Source organism: Plectropomus leopardus, chromosome 1 (genome assembly GCF_026936395.1).
Source record: "Plectropomus leopardus strain MGB_pleo_1.0 chromosome 1, ASM2693639v1, whole genome shotgun sequence".
In the NCBI taxonomy this organism is placed as follows: Eukaryota; Metazoa; Chordata; class Actinopteri; order Perciformes; family Serranidae; genus Plectropomus; species Plectropomus leopardus.
Genome location: NC_142176.1, coordinates 37,632,017 through 37,652,331, shown reverse-complemented (window position 1 = coordinate 37,652,331; position 20,315 = coordinate 37,632,017). Strand labels below are relative to the sequence as shown.

The window sequence follows — 20,315 nt, the reverse complement described above, 5'->3', positions numbered from 1 at the left end:
CACTACTAGCTGCGAGCTGGCTCAGCCACCCCCATGTTGAGAGCCGTGTGCTCCAAATGCTGCATGCAGCTTCTTTAGATTTAATGATATATTGATTGGACTTTTGTGCACTATCAACCTAAAGAAAACCATGATATTAAATAATAATAGCTTAGTACATGTATGTTTCTCCATTGTTGGTACCTCACCTAAATATAGACCAAAAGACTATTTGTACATTTGGAGCAGAGTTGATTAATCAGTTAGTCAAATGGCACCTATTTTGATAACTGATGAATTGATTCAATTAAGTTCTTGTTTTTTTTTTTTTTACTTTTACATTTTTTCAATCCAATCAACTGGTCTCTGTCTCCCTCTAAGAAGCACAGACTCGCTCAACAAATCTAGGAGTGCTGTGATTCGAAATAAGGACAGAGAGAAGTAAAATATGTCAATAGACATGAAATATACTTCTCCTTTATCAGTGAAGGGACATCATCCAACCCCGGGGCTCAGTTCCTTCTGGCAATCTCATCACTAAACATGAGGATGCCACCAGAAAAGGGAAAAAAGAAAAAGTAGAATGAACGGACCCTGCTCTGTAGCCCCAGCCAATCTATGAAACCCAGCCTCCTCTCTGCTCCCATGCAATTACACACAACCTGTTGACTGTTGTCGCGGGAATGCGGTCAGCAAGTCACTGGAGAATTAATGAAATGCCAAGATGGAGGGAGAGAAATTGCCTGTATAACCTATCCTCAAGGTGCCCTTGTGGTATTTCCAAGAATAAGTCACACAAGAGGAGAATACACATTCAAAGTTAAAGTTGTATTGCCTTCAACTCATAATCGACTTTTTTTGTACGTGTAGAAATGAGAGCAATCATTTGGTTGCTTTCTTACTGTTTAAGACAGTGAAGAGATTTAATTCCATGCCTCAGTATCAACCCTTTTATTAAAACAACTCATTATATTCTGAAAAGACTATACAGTTAACCTGTAGTCTCCCTCACTTCTTCAGGTTACACTAAAGAGCTTTTTCTTTCTCAAGTTGGGTCTTCATATCACTCTGATCCATTGAAAGCATACAAGGCTCACCTGACAAGGCTTCCGGTAGAATCTGGATCTCTGGCCGTGACCGTGCCTATGACCGTGTTGATGGGAGCATTCTCATTTACTTCCAGTAAGTACACTGGTTTGAAGAAAACAGGGGGTTCGTCAGCGTCTTCCACCGTAATCTTTACTGTAGCTGTGTCCTTGAAGGGCCCGCCACTGCCGGGCTCAGAGCGGATGTTGGTGGCTTCAACTTTCAGGGTGTAGGCTCGCTTGCTCTCGTAGTCTATTGACTGTAGGAGAGACAAAGAGAGATGTGGTCAAGGACTGCTTCATTATACTGCTTTACCAAATCACACATGTTAAATCTTGTGGTACATTTACTCAAGTACTCTACTTAAGTTCAAAAATGATAAATTAAAAATGGGTCGTTTTCCGTTTTTTGCTTTTTGAAATGAAAGCAAATAAATGAAAATTACTTTGTTTTTCAATATCCCATTTGTTAATCTTGATCAAATAAAGGAAAGTTGAAATACAGGCCACGGGCCAAATTTGATTTTATTATTTAATTTGTCTGATCTGCGTGACCCGGAAGTTCGTATTTTTGATGCTCCGAAATGAGTGTCATAAGATTCTGTGCTCAGCACAGATTTACATTAGAAATGAGCAGAGGAGGCTTTTGTATCAAGTATGATGGTGGTGTAATGATTAAATTTACTTTGATACTTGAGGTATATGTTGCTAAAAAAAAAATAAATACACATATGTCCTTTAATTTAAATGATGAGTTCATATGTCCACTTTTTTCAGAGAATTTCTTTCACCAATATTAAGATTAAATTGCTTTCTACTTAATCTGAACATTGTGGCCATACTGTATTTGATGCAGCTTTACAAAAATGCTATAGTGAGAAATTTGCATTCATGTGCAATTGATTACAATTCCAACTTAAAGCCCCTGTGTGCAAGATTAAAACTTTCTAACTTTGTTGCCCACCATTGGTCATATTTTGAAAGATGCTGAGGCAGGCAGCAATGCATGCTGATAGCCCATCGCTGAGCAGTGAACTGTGAGAGCATCTGGACAGTAAACAATTGTCTTGTTTTTCTACTTAAAGAATCAGGTAAACATAATCATTGAAAAGACGTTTTAACAACATAACCATCACACACACACAAACACAAGCACACGCACGCACGCACACGCACGAACGCACACACACACACACACAGGGAGCTTTAATCCGGAGAGATAGAGTTTGTGAGTGACTGTGATAATGTCTATGGGTTCTGTCTATCGCGGCAAACAGAATTTATTTGATCATCATTTTGATTTAAATCAAAGAGGCACAATAATTGTACATTTCTGAGTTGCACAGCCTGGAAATATTTTCCAACCTTTATCGGCATGAAAGAACACAAATCTCCCTGTTAATGCTTTCAGTGACAGCAGATTATTAGAGCTTTCATACGGCTATCACAACCAGCTCACATAAAATAAATGAGAGCAGGTGCTCATTCAAGACTATCAACAAAAGGTGTAATTTCCCAAAGAGAAATAAAAACATTTTGGTACAGGACGTGTCATTGTGTGACTGACATATCTGTTTAATCGCTATTTTCAATTGCTCTGCAGTATTTCCTTTACAGATGGCTCATCATTAATATTTAAAAGAGAGAGGAGAGCCACAATTTTAGTCTCTAAGCATCTCTGAGGACACCCCAGACTGTCACAATTTCATTCGGAATCACCTCTGGTCGCTCTCATACTACAAGAATAATGGGATCAAGTCACTTCCGCGCTCCATAACCAGGATTTATAGGGAAATCAAAACTGGGCCTTGCCGCTTGAGGGGATAGGAGCCAGCTTGGGGAGGGAGAGGGACTAAGAGGAGGGAGATGAACAAAACGGGAAATGTATTCAGTTCGAAAAAAGATGGAGAGAGCAAGAGGAAATGTCCCTGAGGTCAGACAGGGCCACTGCTGAGAGCTCTGGGGGTTCGAGGGGGCAGGTGGGTGAAGGGGTGTCTGGGGGTCCAGATGCGAGACAGAGACAGCCGCTGTGGGGACACAGGGAAGCGACCTAAGGCTTTGACTTCCACGTTCTTACACTCCTGGCTTGAGGGCACTGGTAGACAGACAGAGCCCCTGAAGCCTCTCCAAGCCCCACTCCTCTGTGGTCACAGAAGCTATTTGGAACACTTTCATTATTAACCTCCCGTTCTTCCTCTCCTCCTCACTCCTGACACTCAGCTCCCCCCGTCCGTTCCTTCCTTTTCTCTCTCTGATCCTGCCATCTGTGCTGAGAAAGTACATAGTGTGGCTGGACCTCGAGCCAATGGATTACACTTAAATTCAGAGGGCAGTGGAGAGGAAGAGCCTGTATGAGACTGTGGCTGGGTAGTCAAAATGATTATGTGGAAATGGAGAGAGGTGAAAGTTCCAAGTTTTAATATGATTTTTTTATTTCAAGTCATTTACTGGTACAAATGTTGGTTTAACTGTTTGGTGTCCAGCAGAGGTGACACTAACTGGCACTTAACTGTAATTTAATACTGTAATACTAGCTATTGTATTGGAAACATCACTGTGCATGAGACACTGGAAATTGTAACAACAAAAAAAAGGAATCTCTCCTCGCAACTAAGCTGCATCATCTCTGGTAACTCAAGGTAAGATACATCAAATGCCATATAAAAAGCTACATCTTGTCTTGTTGCTGTTGCCAGAAAGAATGTTGGCATTGTGCATTACTATACAATGGATATGTTACATTTGTATGTCTAACATGTATCATGTAAGCATTTCAGAATTTGACAGTATATTAGCTGATATCGTCATCTGAAGGTGAAAGGATGACTGATGGCGTTACACCCAGGTGAGACACCTGCTTAGCTGCAGACTACTGTTCCACACCAATAAACAACAGGGGCATTTTAGCCACCATACATGGGTGTTTTACAGCAATGTTGTTGTGTTTCAACCAGCATTTATTGTGAAGCAAAAAGTATTTTTTTATTTATTTTTTTTTTTTTATCAAGACATTGCATTTCCTGCCAAAAATAGGACAATGGTGATTGTTGGGTTTTTTGTACCAAGATGTTGCTGAAGTAGTGCACAAAACACAAATGTTATACCATGTCATCACTGCATTGCCAGCAAGTATAGTGCCATGAAAAGCAATTGTTTTCTACTTGATTATCCCTGCATTTCCAATGAGAATAGTGCTATGGAAAGCGGCTGATTTTTACAAAGACATCATTGCGTTTGTACCAAGAATATCGCCACGGAAAGCCATTTCAGTTGGGTCAGTTCTGGCAGTTCCATGACTATGGAGAGCAAAAGTTACTTTCTCAGTAGATTTGTCATATAGGAAGGTTAAAAAACAAATTTAGCCCCCACGTACCTCTCAAAAATGCAGGCAACTTTGTAAGAAACCCAAATCCAAAAATGGCTACCATCTGCCATGTTATTGTTATTGTTAATTACGTTTTTAATAGTTTGCTCAACAATGCTGCACAATACATGATTTCTGCATAGGTCAAGGAATTAATAATTGATGTGATTTTGGTGAATTAACCTCAGCTCCAAATAATCAGTTTTTCATAGTTGTCTTAGAGTGTTCATACTGGGTTACAACAAAAGCTTAGATAAGTCATGGGCAGTAAAATTACAAATCAGTAACAGAGGATAAAGGTTTGTGGTTGATGAGAAACAAACCTTTGCTCTCCATGATCACAGAGTTACTGGAGATGACTCGGCACATTTCTGAATGATTTCAGATGAGATGGATGTATTTATTGGAATACACTGGCAAAAATTTAAAATCAATATCCACTTTATGGAAATTCAAGGCAGGTATTTAACTTGAATTTCCCACTTGACAGTGACTATCATTTGACAGCTGGATGGGCCTATTAATAAAAAAAATAAATGTTACAATTGAAGTCACTTCAATAAATTAAACAAAAAGTAGGCTACTCAAAATCAAATCTTCTAAGGAGGCATCTGGTCTCTCCTCCCTCTGCTCTCTCAGCTCCTCTCTGGTGGGCTTTATATGGACTGGTGGCTGGGCCCTGACTAATTACTGAGTGCAGTCAACTGGGCTCAGTCTGGTTCCTCACTCAGCTCAGGTGAGCCCAACCAGCTCAGTCAGCATAGATTCCAAACCACTGAAAAAGTTATTTAAAAAATGATAAAAGTTGCCCGCATTTTTGTGATGTGCATGGGGGCTAAATTTGTTTGTTGCTGTTAAAACAAGAGTGAAAAACTATCATTAAGCTGTTGTGGGGCAGCACATTGTGTAGTGATTAGCATTGCAACGGGGTTCCGAGCTCAAATGGCCATATTTCTCCAGGTTCTCTGGCTGTCCACAGTTTAAAGACACGCAGGTAAGGTTAGTTAGTTTGGCTTTTAATTGAACTTTACTTATGTATATATTGACTATTTGTTTACACATTTTAGCCAGTTTTATTGTTTTACTAGATGGTACATTATTTTATTTGATTATTTTTAACATTGTTGTTTGTTCTGTTATCCTTTCTATTTATTGTATGAAGCACTTTGTGTTACCATTTTGCCTCTATGAAAAGTGCAATACAAATAAAGTCTGGTTGATTTATTGACTGATTGGAGTGGTGACTCTAAATTGGCCGTAGGTGTTAATATGAGCGTGAATGATTGTCTGTCTTTCTGTGTAGGCCCTGTGATAGTCTGGCAACCTGTCCAGGTTGTATCCTGCCCAGTGACAGCTGGGATAGGCTCCAGCCCCCTGCAGCTCTGCAGAGGATACCAACAAATCAAACACTCCTTCTCCTGTTAGTTTGTGGGTTATAACCAAATGAGCTAAAAAACCCTAAAACACTCAACAGCTGACGGGAAATTCAGAACTGAATGCTAAATCCCTCTGGGTTAGTCACTCTGTGCGGCTATCACATTTCAAATAGCATTTTGATCAATTGTTAATATAACAACATTGGTAAATGCAGCTTTTAGACTTTTTTGTGAGCTGCTTCAAATTTACATAAGTAATTTAGCAAACTGCTCCACATTATATTCCAGGAACATTGGCGTCTCCCTTATCAAAATATTTCAGTATTATTCCCACTTGACAGCATGTAGAAACAACTCATTATATTTGTTTCCAGTGTCCTAATAGAGAGGGGAAAGGGGAGAGGGGGACTCTCACCGCTGCTGGCAGATTTAATTACACCAAATCTACTTGTATGGTTTAAGGAAAACACAGTGGTAAACAGCTTCTCTGATTAGCCTAGTTAAGTTTGATTAATTATTTCCAATATCAATTTCAAATAAAAAAAAAAAATGGCTGCTCTTTTAAATACTGTTTGATAGCCTGCCCATGGGTACACAATATGAGTCATATTCTGACCCTTTCAAATTATTAATTCAATAAACGCACACAGAGCTTTGAATGAGTAATTCAGGGAGAGCCACTTTGATTTCTATTAGTATGCATAGTGCTACTGTTGTACAGCTTCTGTTGACTATTAAGAGATTCATGAGTGCAAAAGGAAAACAATAGAGCTGCATACTGGCTATTTTGGAGTTGATGTAGCCAGGTAAACGCGGCTTAACTGAAAGAGGCTAAAATTTTGAGTGGGGAACAGCGGACTTACACTTAGCAACAAAGAGACATTCTAGTTTCTCCCGTGTTAACAACCACTCACCGTCGTGTCCCAGCCCAAACCCCCGCTGTGTCATTTTTCGGTCCCTCTCAAGCATCAAATCAGTATGTACACATAGGCCATTTAGAGACTTCAAAGTTCAGCGTTGGCTGCAGGGGTGAAAGCTCAGCATCCCACTAACATCCCTCGACAGGCCTGGGGGCTGGCAGATAAAAAGCTTAAACCCAAACAGCAAAGAATCTCTCGCCCAGTTTGTGCCTCTCCAGCCTCAGTTAGATCAATATGTTTTAACCTTGCCGCAAAGGATCTGTAATAATTTGAATTCCACTTTAGATGGCAGTTTATAGACTCATACAGCTGTTGACAGGGTGTGTCGGGGAAAAGAGTTACACTAAATCTTTTCTTGTGTCACCCCGGTTAGAGGATACACTGTAAAATCTGAAGCTGATCTTACTTTAAAAAATGTAGGAAACAAATTGCTTTGTAGCTATTAGTCTTGCATCTATATCCAACTGTACTTAGTTGTTGCAACTTAAAAATGACAAATGAAATCAGCTTGTTCTCGGTGTTCACAGCTGAAGTTAACCATATTAGTCTTACTTAGTGTAACAGTTTTGTTCACACAATAGAATTTAGGAATCTGTTTGTCTTAGAAAAATCTATTATGTTCAACAAAGAATGATAAGTTTGCAGAATTCTTATTCTAACACAATGCCATTCTGGGCATCTTTAGACATGGCCGGTGTTTGAGGAAACAAATTAAATAATATAATCAAAACAAATCCCACTTTAAGCTTTATAACATATGCAAATATAAAAAACAATAATATTTTTTTTTTTAAAAATCTGTGAATATTCAGACTAAATCGCTCTCTTACAATACTAAAGATTTCAACAGGGATGCATGTTGTGCATGCAACAAACAAATCAACACTGCAGGTATTATGGCATTGCTATATTGTATATCTGTATTCAGCTGGTTGCAAACTAGTCAGCCACATTTGTATATTCTTGAACATGTTGGCATATTATGATCTTTATCATTACCAAGTTAAGTCAGAAAGACTTGGTTTACAGAAGTTGCTAACACTGAGAAAGAACAAATTATTTTCTCGTCATTTTTAAGTTGCAAAAACATCAACTGCATTTTCAGTCAATTTAACAATTAAATACCAAATAACATTTTATTTTGTTAGCCTTTATTTAACCAGCTTTGTCCCACTGAGATCAAGGGTCTCTTTTACAGCGGAGACCATGTCAAAAACAACAGCATCACTGAGTTTCAACAACAAATAAAATTCACAAAAGCACATTAATTTAAGAAACACGACAATCCAATAAAACATGTGCATACAAACAGCATGGATTCAATAGATTTTACCATGGCTTTAAAGTCAAATGTAGGCATACCTTAAGACTAATAATTGTAATACTAATATAATACTAATGCTTTTTTTGAGTCAGATCAACTTGACAGTTTTTACAGTGACAGAACAAAAGAGCAAAAGCATAACTGCTTTATTTTAACTCATCTCCACTTGCCGTCTGGAGGGATGCAGAAACAGTAATGTGCAAATGCTACTTTTCCCAACACATTATCATCTATCTTGCTTTAGTGGTGCAGGCCGACTCAAGGCCGCAGAGAGAAAGGCGAGCAGACATGGGGAGAGCGAGCTCTCCGCGGGACATGGAAGTGGAGGTTGCCTAAAAGACTAACACATTTGACATTTGCTTTGTCAACAGTTTGAGATTTTATGACTTTGTGTCGAGTTTGTTCTCCAGCGCTGATGTTTTCTTTAGTGGCAGTGAATCGCAGTCCCGGCAGATTGCCTTAGCTCTTATACATTCCACCTCCCACACAGTTCATTGTTCACACTCTGACAAAGTCACACCACATGTCCTTGGGGTAATGTCATTTTACATCACACCACAATGGCATTCCGCATTTGAGTGATGTATAGCTTTTCTCTGCAGACACTGACGCAACCATGACTCAAGACTTAAGAGCGCCTATCCATCAATCACATGTATGATTCAATATATGCAAACATCCTCAACTGAGCTGAGGTTCTATACATTTAGAATATAGAATGCATACATGTATAAATAGCTTTGGTATCTTTGATACCATGCGTTCAAACCTCAGTTTGATTTCCCACAGATGTCCTTGAGATACATCTGTGTTGAAACTTGCTCGCAGGTCACAGTGTTATTAAAATGCATTGCAGTTTTTCGAATGTAAATTCTAGGCACTTCCGCATTGAGAAAAATATGTGGTTGGGTGCTCTAAATGTCTACAGGCAAGCGATGATATGCAGGCTCAAACCTTCACAGCTTTTATCCTGGAGGGAGTATTCAGACTGCATTTTTACCACAGAAACTCTTACATTGTGGGAAAATCACAGCAGTGTCTTGGCCATACTTCCAAATTAGTTGATGGTGCTATTGATGAGAACGCTTGCTTCACCAACATCGCAATGTACCATGTCATTATGCGCTAATGCGTTTGCCTCAAGGTTAGGGATTCAGGTTTTGTGACAGGAATGTCACCAGCTTGTTTTGCTCAGGTCCACACACATGGGGATATCTTGATATTTAATGAGCATTTTTGGAAGGAGCCTGAGGCCTGAGATTTTCATTGCCGATGACTGCTCCTTTGTAATTGTTGCACATATGATAAGAATAAAGAACTTCAACTTATGAGCATTGCATATTCTTCTCTCAACACCTACTGCTAATGTTCCCTTAAGCAAAGCAATTAACCAGCAACTGCTTCACTGAAGCTGCTTTGGGGCCAGCAGCACAAGACTGCAGCGCTCACATGTGGATGTGTTAGCATCACAAAGAACTACAACTTTGGGATCAGTCCATCTGCTCTGATGGTGATGGTAATATGGGTGTCGCATAAGTGAATTCAGTTCGAAGGAGGGCTGAACCAATTTACAATATGTGAGAAATTTGCCTTGAGCTAAGACAGCTACAGCTATAGCTCCGGGCAAGACTGTAACGTAAAAATGAGATTATCTTGTCGAAAAAAGCAATTCAGATGTTAAATTTAGTGTTGTAATTTTTTTTCTTAGATTTTTTTTTAATGGTATCTTAACATCTAAGATACTTATGGTGCAATGAATGTTATACTTTTAAGTGAAGCCCTCTCTCAAAATAAAGTGCTGAATTTTACTGGAGGTGGTACAGAAGAAGAGGACCAATCTGGCCTCATGTTACAATATGCTGCATGTTAGCTCGCCATTTAGAATTAAAAGCATGCATGTTTTATAAAGTTTTCTGTATTTGAGAAATTAGCTGCATTGGGTTATTGTAGGGGTGGCTCTAGGCCGACATTTGTAAATGAATCTTGGGTCATGCATCGCTTAAAAATTGTGCAATATAAATCACTTGCATATGACTACATTATTATTATTATTATTATTATTATTATTATTATTATTATTATTATTATCAGTAGTAGTAGTAGTAGTAGTAGTAGTAGTAGAGGTAGTAGTAGTATTACTTTAAACTTTCCTTGGACACTTTTTTATGTACAATTAAAATGCAAATCAGTACAGCAAACCTTCCACAAATTGCATTTGGAAAAATGTGAATGTTTATTATAATTCTGAGAGATGTCCATTCAGCTGTATTTGTACTAATGAGATTATAGTTAGTGGTGGCGTTATATGGGAAATGAAGTGGGCAAAACATTAAGAAACATCAGACTAAATAACTAAATGCTATTCCCAGTTTTAAACAACTATTACAGCCAGTCTGTGTTTGAAATAAGAGATAATAAATGAATAGTTATAGCTGTCACTGAATGAAAAACTGGCACATCTGTGGGGCTTGTTGTTATTTGGGTTCTGGGGTGGAGGGAGGTCAGGCAATCTGTAGTTTGAAATTCATCACATCAGTATAATCTTTATCATTGTTGTCAGTGACAAGTTCAGTTCAGCTTTGTGAGACATTTGAATGTCCAGTACTTACTTTCTTTTAGTCTGCACATTTATATAGACAATCAACAAACGCACACAAAATACACTGCCAACTGTACTACAGTGAAGTCACCAGTTTAAATCAACATTTATAACTTAATTCTGAGTAAACATTGCTGTCACTTGTTGTGTATAATTAATTTACTTCATTGTAGTGGCACTGTCACCTCAGCGAGACGCCTGCCAAGCCGCAGACCCATGCAGACCACTGTTTGAGACCAACAAACAACAAAACCTGTTGTGTTTTAGCAACCTGTCACTGTTTTCCCAGTTGCTTTTTTTTTTTTTTTTTTTCCAACCTGACGTTGTTTTCCACAAGGGATAGTACAAAAAAGGGTTTGTGTCAATGTTTTTTTATTGGACAAAATATTGGATATTTTGTAAGCCAAAATACTATATTTTCCTATACAAATGAACATATATGTGGTTTCCAGATGCATACAATGCCAACATTTACTCTGATTATTGCAGTTGCGTTATCACTGAAAAGGCTGAGGGACTCTGTTTTCCATTCCTGCCGCACTTGACACTGGCCATTCTGTTTCAAACACATGAGTTTCTATAACACGAAAAAACCATGTGTGCTGAACAGTATAGGTAAAGTTTGCTGAAAAAAAAATTGGCAGGGGTGTCGAGATTTTTTTGAATGGGGGCTGGATTAGATAATGTGAAAATATCTTGGGGCATGCTGCTTCTCACTTCTCAATTCTCACTCAACTTGCTGTAGGACTCTATATATTTTGAACCACAAACCGACGGCTGTTTAAATTTGGTCAGAGGGCCTATCTGGCTTATGTTGTAAAAGACATTACAGCTATCTCACAGCTGCCATGTTATACAGTCCGTGGCTCTATTGTGTTTGTCTGTCAGTGAGAGCATGAAGACTTGCCATTTCCAGCCAGTTTCAAGGTCTTACCTTTTTCAGTCGAAGAATCCCTTCTTGTGTCTGTGTGTCGGTAATAATCTCAAACATGCCTTGGTCATCTCCCTCAATGATGCTGTATGTTGACTTGGCATTCTCGCCGATGTCTCTGTCATTTGCTTTCACCTTGCCGCCCATTTTCCCTATCGGTAGGTCTTCAGGGATCACAAACTCATACAGACCTAGGAAATAACACACAAAGATCTTTGGTTTGGAGAAATGGTGATTATATTAAATAAAATTTTAGAAGCATATTACAGCACTGCATCATCATTAGACTTTCTGAGGAGGCCATTTGATGAAATTTACAAAATAACATCTATTTTTCCCAATTATGAAAAATCAGGGAAATACTCATTTACAGCCGCAGTCATTTGTTTGTGCTCTTAATTCGATTTGAGACATTTCAGGTCGTGAAATTGCATACTTTTAGAGAACTTTGGCGGGTTGTCGTTGATGTCCGTTAGCGTGACGGTGACAGTCGTGGTTCCAGACAAGCCTCCCATGTGACCTCCCATGTCCTTCGCCTGAATGACCACCAGGTACTCCTCTCTCATCTCCCGATCCATCCCATGGAGAGCGATTTTTATGGTCGCTGGAGGTGGAAACAGTTCATAACACATTAATTCAATTATAAACATGACTGATATACTCTGCACATCGCTTTAATGATGCTCATTGAAGTATGCACAAGAAAGGCATACTGTAACCTTCACGGCCGCCTCACTCCCTGTTTTGTTACATGCATTATTTTAGACCATCACTTTACAATACAAGGACTCCGTACAACGCAGAGGTAAAAAAGAAACCCCTACAGGTTTATTCACCGTCTGCGTGAGTGTGGCAAGGTGGTCATGACTGAGCCCGTCCCGGCACTGCGAATCAGCTGTGTTTGTTTTCAAATGTGTTGTTCCGCCATCTGCAGTCATTTGTATTCTGATTGAGTGTGAATTATGCTGTCTGTCTTGTATAATCTTGAATATTGTATGCAGAATGGACCTTATTGACTCTGCCACGGCGCTGAATATAAAAAGGGCTCAGCACCGGCATATACGGATAATCCACTCAGGAAACAGAGGCCCGCAGGATCATCAAATGAATATAAAACCCCTCATAAAAACCAGGCTTTGGCATGACACCCTGCCTTGGTCCTGAGCTGCCTCAGACAATGAGAATATGCTTGGCTATGATGAAAAACGTGGGAGGGGTTAGGATGTTGTCTGTGCCTGCATTTTCAATTCTTGTGATAGATTTTCCTTGGAGATTTAGCACAATTTCAGGGTCAGTTTTGCTTTTGGAGGTCACACACAACACTGATGATCCAGACAACCGGAGAATGTGAAAGAGTGGAGTAGGATGTTTTAAACAAAATCGCTACCTCACCTCATCAGTGAGACTGCAGTGGGATGAGGGAGCGATAACCTTGTTTAGATAATTTATAAAATAGTTATCAAACACATACTGAAAAAAAGAAAAAAACATTGTGTCACTGTTTTATCACCAATCCCTTAGCTCTATAAATTATTAACAATCCTCAGAGTAATGACCAAGCAAACAATGCCCTTGACAAAAATATGGTATATTTGGTGACCATGGGATCAGCACAACAAATTAGATGAGTTGGTCACATAAGTACCATAGACCTCTGCTCCCATACACAAAACATGATACTTTTCACATACTATGTATTTTATAGACCTTCCTTTTTTTTCATTTTGACTTCTTTTTTTTTTAAATAAAATTGGATTTACTTCCTTATTGTTTAGGGTACCCCAGGCCCAACTGTTACATAATATATGTAAAAATAAAAATAAATATTTAACACAATAAATATTGTCCTTTATACTTCCATGCCTTTCTTTTGAATTAGATCACAATATGTAAGAGAATTCAAGTGGTAACCTTTTCAGTATTCCACAAACTGGGCTTGTACTGTACTTTTGATTTCATAAATAACATGGGCTAGGCATGAATAAATAAATATTCTTTTATTTGCCAAAAAGTCACTCACTGAGAAAGAAATATAAAGATTGGTATTCCACATGGAGATGTTACTTATGTTTAAAGTAAATTAGTTGCCAGAGAGGTTTAATTTTGTGTCAACTTCTATGACAGAAATAAAGTTATTTGAGATTTGGGAGAGGCAGTGTTGTGTAAAATGCACTGTCAACACCAATCAGTGTATTCAACTGTATTCTGAAATCTTTTACACCCTTAACAGAACTAATGCACCTTTTTCAGTTATGATTCTGAAACATGTCATCAGTTCAAAATCAGCTTTTCCAAGCAAAAGTCACATTTGGGAAAAATTCCATAGCATCCTTTTTATTCATTTAATGTCAAGGTGAAAGAATTACTTCACTCAAAAGGGTGCTTTTATGTTTATGTCACCTAAAATGTCTCACCTTGACTATACTTACTTGTATCTGTGCAAAGCTTGTACTAGAGAGGTGTTTTCATACTCTACTGAGGGGTGCAATATCTGTGCACTTCCTTAAAGTCTGACATTTAAACGTACTCTGGGGAGCTAGTTTAGGTGTTAAGGTACAGCACTAATACTAATATCAAGCAGAGACCTCTGAGGCTGCAAAATGAAACAGATGTTTAAATGCCAAACTGCAGTTCCTCTTATGGCCACTTGAGGCTGGCTCTAAAACAGAGTCAATAAACCCCCATGTTGAAATGTCCAATTTTATAGCAGAAATTTACCTACAAGAAGAAAATGCCCTACAAGAACTCTTTTATTTCTACCGCAGTATACTTTTTTAACAAGGATGGGTAGTCGTTTCTTTTTTGATGTAGCTTCGCACACTTCGGTTTTATTGATGTATTGAACTGTTGTGTGATTTGGTGTGAATGCTGGCAACCGAAGGGAATTTTCTGCTTTTATGTGACAGACAATAAAGTTTTTGGAATCTCGAATCTTTTGGTTGGTTTAATAAAAAAAACAAAACAAAAAAAAACAAGATGGTTTTGCCAAAATACTGAACTTAGGGCCTCAAAACGACAATCCAATGTGTGGCATCACAGTAGCTGTGTCCATTATGATTACAGTCTATGCGGAAACATATATTTTCTCTTTTTTTTTTCAGAATATGTTACAATATGTTATAAGAAGCCCATTTTTATACACATCTTTGAATGTTATTCCAATGTATAGATGCTGAGACCAGTTGCATGACATTATCACTACAGTATTATAGGCTATACAATCATATACAACAGGCTGAACCATTTTATTCAGACTTAAGAGTGAATGAATGGCCTTATTTAGAACTTGTTTCAAAAGGCAATTGAGTGTCAAGATAGTTCAAGAAAGTTTATCTGTTTACTGCTTCTACCCATAACAACAACAACAACAACAACAACAACAACAACAACAACAATAATAATAATAATAATAATCATAATCATAATAATAATCATAATGATTTCATTCAACAGTGTGCTGCAATAGACAATGCAAAGATCAAGTGTTCTGCTTTATATGTACCCTAAGGAGACATTTAAGGTCCTCTTAAGAATAAAAAAAAATCTGGTCATAGAAAAAGATACAGTTTTTGAAGTGCTCTTAGGCTGAAACACCTTATACAAAATGTAGTGTCTCACTTGTCCTTATAAATATGCATGGGACATGCAAAGAGATGTCTGGAGGACACAGTGAGTAAACATTAATTTCTCATGACCAGAATACTGTTGTCATTTTACGCTATTAACATGCCAAATTATATAAAAGATTTCACTTTATTCTAATGTCTGCTGCAACTGCTGCATATGCCACTGGTGTAAGTGGTAAAAACTTGTATCTACTGGCATCACCAAGGTGGGCCCACCTCTACTGTAGTCAAGCAAACAAATGTATCCATAATAAAGAAAGCAACACAAACAAGTCACTCGTACTCCCTCTTGTATACACACACACACACACACACACACACACACACACACACACACGCATACTTCAGTCATCATGCTAGAAGCAACACTCTCATCTCTGTTGATCATCGTTAATTATTCAAATTAATTCCTAATCACTGAAAAGGGAGGATAGACAAACACTCATTTCCATAGATATTTGCCTCAACTTTTTTTTTTTTTTTTTTTCCATCGACCATTAACCAAGTGATGAATTGGGGCATGATGTTTATTTATTTATTGAATGCTTTTCATTTCCAATGTGGCATCGTAAGTGTTGAATGCATTCTAATGGTTGTTTTCCCCTTACCTTTTATTTTTCATTAACATTCATTAAAACATCTGGCTCACTTGAATGAGCCATCTGCATGTGCTCCGCAGTCACACAAAGAATGAATGCTAATCCTTAAATTGTCCGTTCAGTGCGTTTTCTAAAGCCACGTCCCCAGCTCTGCAGACGCTCAGAGATTGTGACGCCTATAGCCCGCGAGGATGGGCACCGATTTTGACGAGTTGAACTCGAGTGTTTCGTCCCTAATTATGTACATAAATTTCTAGACTCTGCTTTCTTGAAGCTTGTTTATTGTGCGCTGTTTTCCAAATTGTGAGCAGTCGATTTCCATCTCATTTCTTATTAATGTAATTTCACCATTATTTAATCATATTGCTTACAGACACACATGTTAAAAAGACAGCTGCGAAAGCAATTAAAGATCCAATCTGGAGTCTGTTTTGAGATAACTTTATGCATGATGACGCTGCTAAGGAGTTTGCCTTCTGATAGAAGGAAGTAATTATTATTATTCTTTTGAATTCAATGATGTTGCACAACGAGCATATGAGGTCTGGCCCATTTAGCATTTAGGACGACCAATCAGTTCATGGGAAAAAAAACTACTCAGTGATGCCCATATGACTCACATAATTTAGTAGTCTTGATAATGAATTCAATACAACCCATTGTCAAACCATCTGACATGGCACTGCTCATCAGTTGACCTAGCTAAACCAGGACAAACATAAAAGAGACACCATTGCATTTGTCTTGATTTTTCCCGCTGATACTTTTGTCCTTGCCGCCTGCATGCATAGCTTCCACTTCCTGTTATGAGAGGCTGCACGTGCGTCATTCAGCAGGGCCAAGGTGATTGCATTATACAGATTGCAATCACGTGGGGGTAATATTTTGATATCATACTTTCTGTTGGAGATTTTGTAACAGTTGACGAAGAACTCTGCAGCTGCTTTTTTCTTATTTACCCACTTAAAGAGGTATTTCACTTCTGGAAAGATGGCCTTTTAATAAAACTAGGATGTCTATGCAGTAGAAAGATGCAAAGACATTTAAATTGGTACATGACCAGAGTAAACTGAGAAAAAGGAGGCTTTTGCTCAAGAGGTAGAAAACAAATACCAGAATGCAATGCGCCACATCAGGCCCATAAATGTTCCTGCTGATGCATGACGTAATGCACACTTGTATGTGTGAAACAATAAATGACAGGCAGCAAGAAACAAGCTCGTATTACAGTTAAATGTCAAGATAATGCTGCCTTCACTTGCTCTTCTGAAATATCGTGCTTCCTAGTTTTGCAGTCGTAATTCTGACATACATGCATTCAAGTAAAAGCAAAACGGATGCTAGAAGTAAAAAAGTTGTTTTTAGTGTCTGATGTTTTACCCAAAGCAAGTGGCACAGAGCTCCTTCGTGATTTCACAGCAGAATGAAGAACAAAGAATTATATGCTTAAATGATTAATAATTAGCTAATATTTGCTTAGTTAGCTAGCTTTATATTTCTGTTGTCTCAATGAGTTAGGGCTTAAGGTGTTGCTGAGGTAATCAAAACAGAAACTGTGTGCTTTTAAGTACAAGTTTAAAATACTGTACTTAGCAGTTGGATGTTTCTAATGATAGACAACTTTTTTAATGTTAGTATGTGTGCTGTTTCAGCTTCCATGAATGTCCAACTTAAGGCAGTGAACATTTTGACAATGTTTCCACACTTTCCATTTCTGCCATTTCTACTGCCCTGAAATGTCACACAACTGTCGCAACTCAGCATCCAAATTTCCTAATTTCCCACTCATAATTACAATGTGTATGTGCTACTAACATGCAAATACAGAAAATAAAATATTTCCGAGGAGCACATGAAGGCAGCATATAACATTATTCTGAAAACATTAGAGGCGAGAAATATGTAAATGAGTAAGGGTTTCCCAAACATTCATGCATTTGTGGCATCCCACCACAATTTAAACATCTGCCACTACAAATAGCTTTTCTAGAACTATTGAGCTATATATACCATGCTGTTATTCATACCACCACACTCTTGCACAGAGCATAGTGTTGTCACAGACAGATAGAACCGCCACATTTAAAATGAAATTTAACAGTCCATTGTGCGGGATCTAAAAGTTTGCATTTACTCACTCTGCACTTCGTTTTTCCTGTCAACCATCGATCTAATCAGTTCTGACCAAAACGATTTTCCACGCCATGTCTCAAAAGTCCATAACTTGTGATGAGTTTCGCCTGCGTTGCATTCACAGACTTGTCAAAACATCCTAATTCAGAACGGGCACAGAATGATTTATAAAGGGACACACGGGGGCACCCATTAGCTTAAGTGGAAGAGTGGGCACCCCATGTGCAAAGGCTATGTCCTTGCAAAAGTAGCCACAGGTTTGATTCTGACCTCAGCCCCTACATGTCAACAGTTTTCTCTTTCTCTCCCTTTCAGGCTGAAGCTTTCCTGTCAAATACAGGTCAAAAAGGCCAAAAAATAATCTTAAAGAAATCATCTCACGACACTGATTCTGTTTTTTACTGTGCGCAAATCCTTGCCATATACAGCTATACAGCATTAACAACAGCATTAAAATATGTTTTTTAGGTGAGAAGAAGGCAGTGCAGTAAAATAATCTTGATTTATATTGGATAAGCACTGCCTACTTTTACTATTTGATCGAACTGTGGTGTGACTTTGAGGGAAGCACATTTGTCTTTTCATCTGCTTCTATACTCTTTCTGTCCGCAGTGGCGGCATGAATGGCGGGCAATACAACGATGCGGAAGCACAGCTTAAAGGTTAAGCAGCAGCCCTGGAGACCAGGTGAAACTCTGCCCAGTGACAGGCTTTGCATCAATTTGCATTGTCTGGTGGAGTTTTGCTAGGAGTATGTGGGCACTGATTAGGTACAGAGAAGTTTACCACAACCCATTTACATATACTACCCATATGTTTTGTTTTTTTGTTTTTTATTTAAAAAATGGTTGAAAATCAGTGATATATCCCTTTAAACATTTTCTTCCCTCATTTTTTGATGTTTTATTTAAAGCTATACAGTCTACATTTTAGTTACAGTGCCCCCACTGATGCATATTTTAGCCCAGCACACTCTTCATGTTTTGTAAGTGTGCAGCTGTAGAGCAAAGGGGTAGAGAAAGAGAGTGAGCCCGGGGAGCCTGAGTTAACAGCAGCCTCACGCAGCGATAATCTACAAGCATTTCCAAAAAACAGATGGGCTGAGTTACCTGCAGTCCTGTTGTCGTTACACAACTTTTTAAAGCCATAACCAACACTGTCAGCTCCCTTTTACTGTGCACTCGCTAATGTTGTCCCTTGCAGGCTTGCCGAAAAGAACTGATGTAGACACGGTGGCGAACAGCACACTCGTTAACATGCAGTTGCCATGTGGTCTTCTGCTAAGTGCTTTTTAAAACTGTGGATCCCTTTTATTGGGCCATCAGACAATGTATGCATTTTTTTGCCCAATGCACAGCAACAGAGTGAGATGAGCTCAGGTGGGCCAGCAGGTGGGAAAGCTGTTGCATCTCCACCTGCTGGAACCCGTTCAACCTGTTGCAGCTGTGGGCAGCACACGCATACATTAACAAGCTACCCTCTCACTGTAGTCGCATCTGTCTTTTTCATTTCAATCCAAGCAGCAAAGAGAGCTCTGCTGCCAAAACTCATCCAGCATTAGAAATGCATATACACTGATTAATAAATAAACTATAAATATCACTGAAATATGCATTCATTATCATAAATGTGTTGGTTAGATCTCTTATACTTGCCCAGATTTCACAGTAAGGATGACTCTGACTTCTTTGCCATTTTAGTGAAGTGTCTGTTGATACATATTTTTATGTGTATGCATATTCATGTATTCAGGATGTAGATGTTTTGCTTCAACTCTTGTTTAGATATTTACCAATAGTTTACCAAGTAACCTTCAAAGCCACTGTGTTAAATATTCTTATTTCCACTCTATTATCCAGCGATATTCCCTAAATGTTGTGCAACATCATCTTCATAAATCTCCATCTCTGTAATTTTTGTTTTGTTTTGGTTTTTTTTTTGTTTTTTTGGCATTCCCTTCGTATTTAGACTTGGAGGTGTCACTGATAAAGGAAACTAATAAATTGCGCTCTTGTTTTCCTCTGTAATTACACTTTTTAAAAAAAAATTCAATTGAATAATGCATATGCACAGATAATTGAAAGGGAAGGTTCACCCAACAATCCAAACTATATATTTTTCCTTTCAACTGTAGTGATATTTATCAATCTAGATTGTATTGGTGAGAGTTGAGGAGTGATATCCGCCGTAGAGATGTCTGCCTTCTCTCCAATATGATGGAAATAGATGGTGCTCTGCTTGTGGGGCTCAAAATGCCAAAAAAATGAATTTGAAAAACTCAGCAGCAATGTCTCTTTCCAGAAAGTATAACCCAGTTACTCAGTAACTGCGCAGAAAGAAGTGTGTATATGTGCATGGACAAAAGGCTTATGTTTGTGA

The 20,315-nt window shown here is 38.4% G+C and overlaps 1 protein-coding gene across 2 annotated transcripts in view; it reads right to left on the bottom strand.

The window, feature by feature from the left end:
• The window catches only part of cdh8 (cadherin 8), a 125,949-nt gene that overhangs the window by 24,788 nt on the left and 80,846 nt on the right, over positions 1–20,315 (bottom strand). For both annotated transcript variants that reach the window (XM_042486256.2, XM_088080959.1), the window contains exons 5-7: positions 12,015–12,182; positions 11,582–11,769; positions 1,077–1,324 (exon numbers count right to left, since the gene is read on the bottom strand). In XM_042486256.2, the coding sequence (XP_042342190.2) occupies positions 1,077–1,324; positions 11,582–11,769; positions 12,015–12,182 (604 nt within the window). The remainder of the gene's footprint in view (positions 1–1,076; positions 1,325–11,581; positions 11,770–12,014; positions 12,183–20,315) is intronic.